At 41.7% G+C, this 13,283-nt stretch overlaps 1 protein-coding gene across 1 annotated transcript; it reads right to left on the bottom strand.

Moving 5' to 3' along the window:
* Positions 1-592: 592 nt before the first annotated feature.
* Positions 593-9,973, bottom strand: LOC129847597 (gastrula zinc finger protein XlCGF7.1-like). Its single transcript, XM_055915348.1, has 3 exons — positions 9,322-9,973; positions 7,688-8,095; positions 593-3,433 (listed from the first exon to the last, which is right to left on the bottom strand). The coding sequence occupies exons 2-3, from the start codon at positions 7,788-7,790 to the stop codon at positions 2,703-2,705; spliced, it is 834 nt and encodes a 277-aa protein (XP_055771323.1). The 5' UTR covers positions 7,791-8,095; positions 9,322-9,973; the 3' UTR covers positions 593-2,702.
* Between the last annotated feature and the right edge of the window lie 3,310 nt (positions 9,974-13,283).

A 13,283-nucleotide genomic window follows, 5' to 3' on the forward strand; every position in this document is an offset into this window, starting at 1 on the left:
AACAGCAAACGTTATTCTTCTTGTGCACTACGTCATAACGCAAAGCCTTTTATCCGCAATAAGTCTGTTTGAGGCAAACATTTCTGATGGGAAAATGTGTATATTGTTTTATGCAGATTTGAGAATATTCACATGGAAATCTGGCGCAAATTGCATGGAAACTTAGCAACGAAGGTGGATATTGATCCAACACCTGCCACGTATTCAAACCAGCCCACTGGGCACAGACGTCAGCTCAACATCTAGTTTCTATTTACATTTCTTTGATTCGTCAACAAAAGTGAATTCAACATGAAATCAACACAAAATGTCACCTGCCATTGGATTTAGGTTGCCAGTTCGTGAAAAATTAAAAATACCTGATGTTCATGGCTTTTTACAAATCCAATCAGTTTTCCACATTAATCAAACATCATCACATGGTTTTGTTTTGTTGAAATGCCGTGGAAACAAAGTTTATTCAACCAGTGGGAGGTTTGTAAATGACCCCAGGAAAATAAAACAAAGAACTCGTCATTGAGACAATGATAAACAGCAATCCGTGGGAGAGTTGTGGTGGATATTATAAAATAAGGATCTGCTGGTGTCCAAGTCAAACCAAGATTCTTTATTTCTGAGCTCAGAGAGAATAACAGTTACACAGCACAGTGTAGACAGTCTGAATTCCTGAAGCATTGGGTGATGAGCACATATCTTTATAGTTTCCTGTTCCTGGGAGGGACTTTATTCATACAAGGACACAGGTGCAGCTGGTTTGCAACGCAGGATGATACTCCCAGGAACAGGAGATTATAATAGGACAGTTTCACAAGGTTAGTCTGTGGTGGTTAATTTCTGTATTACCAAATGAGGAGAGACAAAGTTCACACACCAATCAGAGTTATACTTAAAAACTTCACACACCAATCAGAGTTATACTTAAACGACATCTTTAATAATAAGATCTTTGCAATGACTTTCAACAATTCACTATTTCTAATGAACCGTTGAGAGTGGCAACACAATGGCTACTGAGATCTTTTATAGCAAAGATCCACCCCCTAGTCGACATAAACCACAGATATTAGGAACAGTTTACAAAGTGAGACTTTATAATGAGAAAGGAGTATCCTGTAGCCAGATAGCATTCGCTATAATTTATCATTCAGTTTGGTCCCTAAGACGAGGTTCTAATCTCTTTCCTGGTACTTCATTGCACAAAAACACCAACTCATCCAATGGCATAACTCAATTGTCAACTCTAGATACTCCCATCTCAAGTAAAACCCCTTCTTGACCCCACTCCTGGACAAACTCACTGAGGGGAGTGAGCCTCTAGGTCATACACTATCCCAGGATAAGTGCAACATCAGAGAAGACATACAATGGTTCCCGACACTGCCATACACCTCCCCCCAATGCCAAAGGAGAGAGTGACTTGCGCACAGACATTGTGGAAACCAGTAATTGGTTCCCCATTAATCACACCATCCCTTCACATAGTTTAACAGATACATTCACATATGAAGACAATGTTCCCTCCTGTCCTCTTCCCTTCCTGATATTCTGCATAGCACCAGGGACATGTGAAAGACAAGCCTGACCTCTCCCCTCTCTGGGCCCCAGGTGACTGAGCCCCAGCTGAGGGAAGAAGTGCAACTGCCAACACCAGAGTCCGAAGGGATACATTCTAATAACAAGTATATCACATCAGCATATTATGCAGATAAGACATCTTAATTATCTATGTTACCCAACTAATTCTGATTCATCCACCACAAGTCACATACTCAGATATGTGGACACATACAATTTACATTTTGCATTACAGAGTCTGTGAACATTTTCATTTCATTAAATCATCAGTGGGCCAACATTGCAAATGTAAACAACGGAACAAATGCATCACATCCAAATATCACTTGATTATCTGCAGTGCTGGAGGAATGACACACAGATAAACACAAACACAGAGTTTAAAAAAAGACCATTTAAAACAGAAAGAATCTGACCTACTCTCTATTCAAACTCCATATTCAATTCATGTTTTCTAATAAAAACATACAAATATATGTTTTAGTATACTTTGTACAATTCAAGTTCATATGGTAAAAACAGGTAATCATTATCAGTCAACAATATAAGACAGCAAGTCCCCTGTGTGTATTCTCTCATGCCATTTCAGCTCCCCCAGCTGGTTGAAACACTTTCCACATTGGGAGCAATGGCAAGGCTTCTCCCCTGTGTGTATTCTCTCGTGACGTTTCAGCTCCCCTGACCGGCTGAAAAACTTTCCACACTGGGAGCAGTGGTAATGGTTCTCACCTGTGTGTATTCTCGTGTTCTTTCAGGTTCCCTAACTGGTTAAAACACTTTCCACACTGGGAGCAGCGGTAAGGCTTCTCCCCTGTGTGTATTCTCATGTTGTTTCAGATTCCCTAACTGGTTAAAACACTTTCCACACTGGGAGCAGCGGTAAGGCTTCTCCCCTGTGTGTATTCTCATGTTGTTTCAGATTCCCTAACTTGTTAAAACACTTTCCACACTGGGAGCAGTGTTAAGGCTTCTCCCGTGTATGTATTCTCTCATGCCGTTTCAGATCCGCAGGCCGGCTGAAACCCTTTCCACACTGGGAGCAGTTGTAAGGCTTCTCCCCTGTGTGTATTCTCATGTTGTTTCAGATTCCCTAACTTGTTAAAACACTTTCCACACTGGGAGCAGTGTTAAGGCTTCTCCCGTGTATGTATTCTCTCATGCCGTTTCAGATCCGCAGGCCGGCTGAAACCCTTTCCACACTGGGAGCAGTTGTAAGGCTTCTCCCCTGTGTGGCTTTTCTCATGTTGTTTCAGGTTCCCTAACTGGTTAAAACACTTTCCACACTGGGAGCAGTTGTAAGGCTTCTCCCCTGTGTGTATTCTCTCATGCCGTTTCAGCTTCGCAGGCCGGTTAAACCACTTTCCACACTGGGAGCAGTTGTAAGGCTTCTCCCCTGTGTGTATTCTCTCATGGTTTTTCAGGTTCCCTAATTTGGTAAAACTCTTTCCGCACTGGGAGCAGTGGTAAGGCTTCTCCCCTGTGTGTATTCTCTCATGCTGTTTCAGCTTCGCAGGCCGGTTAAAACACTTTCCACACTGGGAGCAGTGGCAAGGCTTCTCCCCTGTGTGGATTCTCTCATGTTTTTTCAGGTGTGCTATAAATTTAAAACACTTTCCACACTGGGGGCAGTGGTAAGGCTTCTCCCCTGTGTGGATTCTCTCATGGTTTTTCAGGTGTGCTATACATTTAAAACCCTTTCCACACTGGGGGCAGTGGTAAGGCTTCTCCCGTGTGTGTATTCTCTCATGTTGTTTCAGGTCCCATAACCGGTTACAACCCTTTCTACAGTGGGAGCACTGGTGTCGTCTTGCTGGTTTGGACGTCCCTGGCTCTGGTTCCTCTGAGTCTGGTCTTTCTCCTGCCAAAGACAGTGTTTAAAAAAAAAATAGAGACCTGAATGAAACCTCGACATGATAAAACAACCTTGCTACGAGGGTAAATCCTGAATCAGATCTCTCAATAACCTGAGGCCATTTAACAATCTTTGAGTGATTAAAAAAAAAATGTTGTAGAGCATCCTGGTAATTACTGATATGTTTACATTACTTATTTTATTCATCCTGTTTTACAAGTCAGAACACAAAAAACTAGACAGTTCTATGACACGAACATCGCTGGATTCCTATCAGCAGGTGGTTCTAAATACACTGCTCAAAAAAATAAAGGGAACACTTAAACAACACAATGTAACTCCAAGTCAATCACACTTCTGTGAAATCAAACTGTCCACTTAGGAAGCAACACTGATTGACAATACATTTCACATGCTGTTGTGCAAATGGAATAGACAAAAGGAGGAAATTATAGGCAATTAGCAAGACACCCCCAAAAAAGGAGTGATTCTGCAGGTGGTGACCACAGACCACTTCTCAGTTCCTATGCTTCCTGGCTGATGTTTTGGTCACTTTTGAATGCTGGCGGTGCTCTCACTCTAGTAGAAGCATGAGACGGAGTCTACAACCCACACAAGTAGCTCAGGTAGTGCAGTTCATCCAGGATGGCACATCAATGCGAGCTGTGGCAAAAAGGTTTGCTGTGTCTGTCAGCGTAGTGTCCAGAGCATGGAGGCGCTACCAGGAGACAGGCCATTACATCAGGAGACGTGGAGGAGGCTGTAGGAGGGCAACAACCCAGCAGCAGGACCGCTACCTCCGCCTTTGTGCAAGGAGGTGCACTGCCAGAGCCCTGCAAAATGACCTCCAGCAGGCCACAAACATCACAAATGGTCCTTTTGTTTGATTAGTTCCGTCGTTATATCTCCAAAATGTCCATTTATTTGGAACACCGGTTTCAACTCGCCCAACATGACTACAAAATATCTAATAAGTTACCTGTAAACGCTGTCCAAACATTTCAAACAACTTTCCTAATCACACTTCAGGTATTTTAAAAGGTAAATAATCGCTAAAATTTAAGATGGGATAAATTGTGTTCAATACCGGATAAAAACAACGTGAAGCATGTGACCTGGAGCGCGCATCAAAACATTAGAGAGCACCAGGCTGGACCCTCGTTCTGAATAGCCGTACTTCTTCATTTCTCTTAAGAAAAAAATCAACCAATTTCTAAAGACTGTTGACATCTACTGGAAGCAATAGGAACTGAAACCAAGTGCCACAGAAAAGTGCCACACAAAACCAATTGAAAACAGAGTCAACTCAACAAAACAAACATCCTCCTGGATGGTTTGTCCTTGGGGTTTCACCTGCAAAATAAGTTCTGTTATACTCACAGACATCATTTTAACAGTTTTAGAAACGTTAGAGTGTGTTCTATCCACATCTACCAATTATATGCATATCCTAGCTTCTGGGCCTGAGTAGTAGGCAGTTTACTTTGGGTACGCTTTCAACCAGGATGTGAAAATACTGCCCCCTATCCCAAACAGGTTTTAAGGAAAGGAATTCCACACTATAACTTCTAAAAAGGCACACATGTTAATTGAAATGCATTACAGGTGACTACCTCATGATGCTACAGTCCTCCTGTAAGACTCCATGCTACAGCTCTCCTTTAATACTCCATGTGTCATCATTAGATGCTACAGTCCTCCTTTAAGACTCCATAATGTTTAATTATTAGATGCTACAGTCCTCCTTTAAGACTCCATAATGTTTATCATTAGATGCTACAGGCCTCCTTTAAGACTCCATTATGTCTCATCATTAGATGCTACAGTCCTCTAAGACTCCATAATGTTTCATCATTAGATGCTACAGTCCTCCTTTAAGACTCCATAATGTTTTATCATTAGATGCTCCAGTCCTCCTTTAAGACTCCATAATGTTTCATCATTAGATGCTACAGTCCTCCTTTATGACTCCATCATGTTTAGAATGTGTCTGGAAGCGCTACTCTATCTATTGTACTCTTATCCTTTCGGTTGTAATAATATTTAATAATAATGTTATACTAAGTAATAACTAACTTTAATAACTAGGGTTAATACCTGCCAGGCGCACCAACAAAATCTTTCTTTAACCCCCTCTAACAATACCGCTACAGAATTAGCATAGTAGGCCATGTAACTGAAGGTAATCTGAAATATTTAGGACTAACTAACTATTCCTTGCCACCCATTCTGAAACTAACTGCAGCTCTATGTTAAGTGTTGCAGTCATTTCAGTTGCCGTGGTAGCTGACGTGTACAGTGTTGAGTCGTCCGCATATAGACACACTGGCTTTACTCAAATGTCGTTGGCATGTCGTTGGTAAAGATTGAAACAAGCAGGTGCCAAACAGCTGCCCTGTAGAATTCCTGATTCTACTGATTTTGTTGTACAGGCTTCCATTAAAGAACACTCTCTGTGTTCTGTTAGACAGGTAGCTCTGGGGCGGCAGGTAGCCTAGTGGTTAGAGCGTTAGGCCAGTAACCAAAAGGTTGCTGGATCGAATCCCCGAGCCAGTAACCGAAAGATTGTTGGATTCCCGAGCTGACAAGGTAAAACTCTGTTGTTCTGCCCCTGAACAAGGCTGTTCACTGTTCCTAGGCCGTCATTGAAAATAAGAATTTGTTCTTAACTGACTTGCCTAGTTAAATAAAGGTTACATTTTAAAATATATTATTAAAAAATGTATCCACAATATAGCAGGGGGTGTAAGGCCATACGTCTTTTTCAGCAGCAGACTACGATCGATAATGTCAAAAGCCGCACTGAAGTCTAACAAAACAGCCCCAACAATATTTCTATCATCATCATCAACTTCTCTCAGCCAATCAGTCATTTTTAAGTGCTGTGCTTATTGAATGTCCTTCCCTATAAGCTGAAAGTCTCAATTTGTTTACTGTAAAATAGCATTGTATCTGGCCAAACTATTTTTTCCCAAAAATGTAAGGGTTGGTAATAGGCTGATTACTGGCCTAAATAGCCGACCAAAGGGAGCTTTACTATTCTTGGGTAGTGGAATGTCTTTAGCTTCCCTCCAGGCCTGAGGGCACACACTTTCTAGTAGGCTTAAATTAAAGACAAGGCAAATAGGAGTGGCAATATCGGCCGCTATTGTCCTCAATTTTCCATCCACGTTGTCAGACGCCGGTGACATGTCATTGTTGATTTTTTTGCCCAAAATTTAATTGAAGATGCTCCATTTTTTTACTATCATTCTTCATGTCATTTATCTGTTTTATAGTGTAGTTTCTTCTTCTTTTTTTTTGTCACGTGATTTCTCAATTTGCAATACGTTTGCCAATCAGTTATACAGCCAGACCTATTTGCCATCGCTTTAGCCTCTTAATCATACCATTTTTTTAAACTCCTCATCAATCCACGTGGATTTAACAGTGATTACAGTAATATTCTTAATGGGTACATGCTTATTAGTAACTGGGATAAGCAATTTCTTAAATGTGTCAAGGGCAGCGTCTGGTTGCTAATCATTACACACCACGGACCAAAAAATATTATTTACATCAACAACATAGGAATCACTACAAAACTTATTGTATGAACTATTTTACACAATATTAGGCCCAGCCTTTGGAACTGTGGTTTTCCTAGACATGGCTACTATATTGTGATCACTACATCTGATGGATCTGGAAACTGCTTTAAAACACATTTCTGCAACATTAGTAAAGATATGATCAAAACATGGTTGACTGATAACCTGAACCAGGTTGTAGGCACTGGTTACAGTTTGAAGCTTTCTCTTGAGTGGGCAGCCTGATCACAGCTTTCCTCCAGTATTAGTTAATTAATTAACAGTGTCTGGAGTTTAGTTTGCCTGTTCTACAGTCTTGTAAAGATAGGGGGGTTGACTGGGACAGGCAATGTAACATCTATAATGTTTTTAGGAAAAGTTTTTGTAAAACAAGCATCTTACATTGGATCATCTTTTAACTTTCTCTCTAAAGCTAACTTTCATCAAGGTTTTATATGGTCTATTGGTTTCTCTCTTTTCATTGGCAGAATCCTTTTTCAGTGTTATGATATTCATAACATCCATATCCACCAGTCTATCTTCCTGTCAACTAACATAACTCTGCTGGTTGTCCTGGTAACAGATACCAGTCTATCTTCCTGTCAACTAACAGAACTCTGCTGGTTGTCCTGGTAACAGATACCAGTGGGCAGATCTATTGTATTTGTTCAAACTAAACTGCAGCACTTACTTTGATGTGTCAAATCTGATCCTTTCTTCTCTTCTCCTCTCACAGTTCCACTCAGCCCCGTTGTTTTCCTGCAGTCCACCAGCAGCACAGACAACCTCTTCATACCCAGCAGTACTGCGCTACCGGGAGAGGCATGACACGGGGACTCCGGGAGGGAGGAAGGGCTAGCGTTGTCCTGGTAACCATAAAGAGGGGACACAGACACATATCATTATGGATGCTGATGTCATTGTTGTCATGAAGTGCTTTACAGAAACCCAGCCCAGACCCCGATAGAGCAAACTGTATGCTAGACCAGACCAAGCTGTACCATCTGGTGTTCTGATCTGGAGAGATTCTTCTCTGACTTGTCAGCATCAGGATGTTGTTGAGGCTCCCCAAAGGATCCACGATAGTCACGTCTCTCTCCTGTGTGAACGAGAACAGCAAACAGACGTAAACGTATGACCATCTATTACAATCAAGAGGCATGAATATGTTTAAAATGGTCCTTTTCATCATGATTTTGTCAAATATTGTTTGTGTTGCAAATGTATAGGGTCAATTCCAATTCTCTCCACTGGGATTCTCTGCCTCTAAGCCTATTACAGGTGCTGAGTCACTGGCTTACTGGTGCTCTTTCATGCCGTCCCTAGGAGGGGTGCGTCACTTGAGTGGGTTGAGTCACTGACGTGATCTTCCTGTCTGGGTTGGCGCTCCCCCTTGGGTTGTGCCGTGGCGGAGATCTTTGTGGGCTATACTCGGCCTTGTCTCAGGATGGTAAGTTGGTGGTTAAAGATATCCCTCTAGTGGTGTGGGGGCTGTGCCTTGGGAATGTGGGTGGGGTTATATCCTTCCTGTTTGGCCCTGTCCGGGGGTATCATCGGATGGGGCCACAGTGTCTCCTGACCCTTCCTGTCTCAGCCTCCAGTATTTATGCTGCATTAGCTTATGTGTCGGGGGGCTAGGGTCAGTTTGTTATATCTGGAGTACTTCTGTCTTATCCGGTGTCCTGTGTGAATTTAAGTATGCTCTCTCTAATTCTCTCTTTCTCTCTCGGAAGACCATGCCTCAGGACGACCTGACATGATGACTCCTTGCTGTCCCCAGTCCACCTGGCCGTGCTGCTGCTCCAGTTTCAACTGTTCTGCCTGCGGCTATGGAACCCTGACCTGTTCACCGGACGTGCTACCTGTCCCAGACCTGCTGTTTTCAACTCTCTAGAGACCGCAGGAGCGGTAGAGATACTCTTAATGATCGGCTATGAAAAGCAAACTGACATTTACTCCCGAGGTGCTGCACCCTCGACAACTACTGTGGTCATTTATGAACATTTGAACATCTTGGCCATGTTCTGTTATAATCTCCACCCGGCACAGCCAGAAGAGGACTGGCCACCCCTCACAGCTTGGTTCCTCTCTAGGTTTCATCCTAGGTTTTGGCCTTTCTAGGGAGTTTTTCCTAGCCACCGTGCTTCTACACCTGCATTGCTTGCTGTTTGGGGTTTTAGGCTGGGTTTCTGTACAGCACTTTGAGATATCAGCTGATGTACAAAGGGCTATATAAATACATTTGATTTGATTTAGAATGCCCAGTTAAAACAATACATTAAATCAAGAACTTCACAGTGCCCCTGTTTTTAAGACAGTACTCACTGTTTCTAATCCGATCTTCAGCCTCCTTTTTCACTCCCAAAACGTCTTCCTCCTCTTTTATTGAGATAGCCTCCTCTTCCTCTTTTACTCTAAAAGGTTCTTCCTCTTCTTTCACTACATTCTCTTCTTTCAATGTTATGGCATCTTCATCCTTTTTGATTCTGAAAGCTTCTACCTCCTCCTCTTCCACTTTGACAACCTCTTTCCCATCTTCCCCTTTCACTGTAATATCATCCTCTTCTTCTTTCAATGTGATAGCTTCCTCTTCCTCCTTTTTCAAGCTGAAAGCTTCTTCCTCTCCTTTCATCAGAGCTTCTTTCTCTCCTTTCATCAGAGCTTCTTTCTCCGTCGAGCTTAGTGAACTCATGCTCCGGTCGATTAGCCTAGTGCATTATCAATTTACCACATTTGCTAATTTAACAAGCAAATTACGTTTAAATGAACTAGTACATAACTAAACAGAATTATATTCAAAATACTAAGAGTAAAATACACAAGATTGGTCTAAAGCGGTTTAATGTTCGCTAGCAAACCACCACGTTGGTTGAATCAGAAGCCTTTTGTCGCTGTTGAAGAAGCCTCCAGTTCCGTCCACTAGAATATACGTCACGCAAGCAACATCACCTGAAAGACTCAAATCGCCATCTGCTGACTGGAGTGGGTAACGCAGATTGGAAAAATATTAATTACAATGCTTATTCTTGCAAGCAATGTCATGAGAGCTAATAATAAATAAATAAACAGATGTTATGTTTTCTCTTACTTCTTACAGCCAATACTTTACTCCAGGGCTGACCTGCCCATTAGGGAGGATTAGGTGACAGATTGAAGAGTTTTCATTTTTATGTCATAGTTATTCTGAACCCACTGCCTGCAAGTCGTCTAAATTAGCCTAAGTGATTTGTATTTTCCTTCAACTTTCTGAAGAGGAAAATCCCAGAAATGCCCCTGTCTGAGTGCATTTGTCTACCATTATGTTTAGCTGTTGGGCGATTATGCTAATGACAACCATCTTCTGGTTGATGGAAAAGCTTTCCCAAAAACCTTGTCAATTAAATGTTAACTACAAAGTAGTCTATGCCTACCTGGCAGAATGATATCATGATTATTTGCATCAATCCAGTTGTGATTTGTTCAGCAGACTCTGCAATCACATGTGTGCTACAGAGACACCACCAATCAAGCAAGGCTCTTGCTGGTGCCACTAACATTAAAGGGTATCTACACACAAAAATGAACATTTCTTAGATTTTTCTCAGACTTCAAAAGTGGTCTCCTGATGTGGTTTGAGTATTGTTGTGGACTTAGAACATCTAATGTTGTTGTTTTTCTATTAACAGTGTGATTTAGAGAGAAAAACAGAAAAACAGGGACATCAGAAACCTGGAAAAACTAAACGGAGAAAATGGAATTAGGTAAAAAAAAGAAAAGAAAACGGATTTCATACAGATGTTATATATAGATAGAGATGTTATAGGGCCCTAAATATTCTATATATTTTCTCTCATTACTGGATTATCTAGGGATAGTGTAGAGTAACAGCTGTATCCTGAAGTGACCTTTAACCTCCCTGCTCCTCAATACTTCTTCCACTGGATCAAAGCTTCAGCCAAGTAGGATACATGATAGTGGCAACACATGGAGTTGGGTTGGATATAGTCATGGTAGGATACATGATAGTGGCAACACATGGAGTTGGGTTGGATATAGTCATGGTAGGATACATGATAGTGGCAACACATGGAGTTGGGTTGGATATAGTCATGGTAGGATACATGATAGTGGCAACACATGGAGCTGGGTTGGATAGTCATGGTAGGATACATGATAGTGGCAACACATGGAGCTGCGTTGGATAGTCATGGTAGGATACATGATAGTGGCAACACATGGAGCTGGGTTGGATAGTCATGGTAGGATACATGATAGTGGCAACACATGGAGCTGCGTTGGATAGTCATGGTAGGATACATGATAGTGGAAACACATGTAGTTGGGTTGGATATAGTCATGGTAGGATACATGATAGTGGAAACACATGTAGTTGGGTTGGATATAGTCATGGTAGGATACATGATAGTGGAAACACATGTAGTTGGGTTGGATATAGTCATGGTAGGATACATGATAGTGGAAACACATGTAGTTGGGTTGGATATAGTCATGGTAGGATACATGATAGTGGAAACACATGTAGTTGGGTTGGATATAGTCATGGTAGGATACATTGAGCGACAAGATGTTCTTTACTATTCGGCCATCAGATTTGCCACCAATGCTCCTTATAGGACACCTCACTGCACTCTATACTCCTCTGTAAACTGGTCATCTCTGTATACCAGTCGCAAGGCCCACTGGTTTAATGCTTATTTATAAAACCCTCTTAGGCCTCATTTACCCCTATCTAAGATATCTATTGCAGCCCTCATCCTCCACATACAACACCCATTCTGCCAGTCACATTCTGTTAAAGGTCCCCAAAGCACACACATCCCTGGGTCGCTCCTCTTTTCAGTTCGCTGCAGCTAGCGACGGGAACAAGCTGCAAGAAACACTCAAACTGGACAGTTTTATCTCCATCTCTTCATTCAAGGACTCAATCATGGACACTCTTACTGACAATTGTGGCTGCTTCGTGTGATGTATTGCTGTCTCTACCTTCTTGCCTTTGTGCTCTTGTCTGTGCCAAATAATGTTTGTACCATGTTGTGCTGCTACCATGTTGTGTTGGTGTCATGTGGTGTTGGTACCATGTTGTGTTGCTACCATGTTGTGTTGCTACCATGTTGTGTTGCAACCATGTTGTGTTGCTGCCATGCTGTTGTCATGTGGTGTTGGTACCATGTTGTGTTGCTACCATGTTGTGTTGCAACCATGTTGTGTTGCTGCCATGCTGTTGTCATGTGGTGTTGGTACCATGTTGTTGTTATGTGGTGTTGCTACCATGTTGTTGTCATGTGGTGTTGGTACCATGTTGTTGTCATGTGGTGTTGCTACCATGTTGTTGTTATGTGGTGTCGCTACCATGTTGTTGTCATGTGGTTTTTCTACCTTGTTGTGTTGCTACCATGTGGTTGTTATGTGGTGTTGCTACCATGTTGTTGTCAATTGGTGTTGCGTTGCTACCATGTTGTGTTGGTACCATGTTGTTTTGCTACCATGTTGTGTTTCTACCATGTTGTTGTTATGTGGTGTTGCTACCATGTTGTCATGTGGTGTTGCTACCATGTTGTTGTTATGTGGTGTTGCTACCATGTTGTCATGTTGTGTTGCTACCATGTTGTCATGTTGTGTTGCTGCCATGTTGTGTTTCTACCATGTTGTTTTTCTACCATGTTGTGTTGCTACCATGTTGGTGTCATGTGGGGTTTCAACCATGTTGTTGACATGTGGGGTTGCTACCATGTTGTTGTTATGTGGGGTTGCAACCACATTGTTGTCATGTGGTGTTTCTACATGTAATAATAACATGTGTGATTTATATAAAGTTCTTTAGTAAAAAAACATTAGTGACATAATTTTGTATTTAATATTACATAGTAAACTTTAATAATTGTAATATGTATGTTTAAATGACTGTACTAAAGTTTTTAAATAAAATAAAAGGTTTGAAATTTTTTTTAAATTTACTTTCAATGAATTTAAATCTCTCTCCCTCTGTCTCTCCCCTTGGCTGGGAATGTTAAGGGTCAAGAAGTTGTGAATCTAGGGGGGCTCTTGCACACATGGGAACTATATGTACACAAAATAACTAACAACCTGGACCCCCAGGTGTCTTTAAAACATATGTTTTACTAACGACCTAAACAGATAATTTTTACCCTTTCAAAAATAGCTTAGGGGAGATGTCCGAGGGATGTCTCTGTCAAACCCCCCAAAATAAGCCCCAGAGGCCTCACACCATCCTCTTTGAAAGGTTCATTGTACTCTTTAACTATGCTTCCTTTACTGGCGACCTAAAC

The sequence above is a fragment of the Salvelinus fontinalis genome, unplaced genomic scaffold (assembly GCF_029448725.1).
Source record: "Salvelinus fontinalis isolate EN_2023a unplaced genomic scaffold, ASM2944872v1 scaffold_0890, whole genome shotgun sequence".
NCBI lineage: Eukaryota > Metazoa > Chordata > Actinopteri > Salmoniformes > Salmonidae > Salvelinus > Salvelinus fontinalis.

Excerpts from the sequence above, each read along its gene's own strand:
- LOC129847597 (XM_055915348.1), bottom strand. The coding sequence starts at position 7,790 with ATGAAGAGGTTGTCTGTGCTGCTGGTGGACTGCAGGAAAACAACGGGG. Across the intron at positions 3,434-7,687 it reads ATCAGATTTGACACATCAAA|GAGAAAGACCAGACTCAGAG; the intron begins GTAAGTGCTGCA and ends TGTCTTTGGCAG.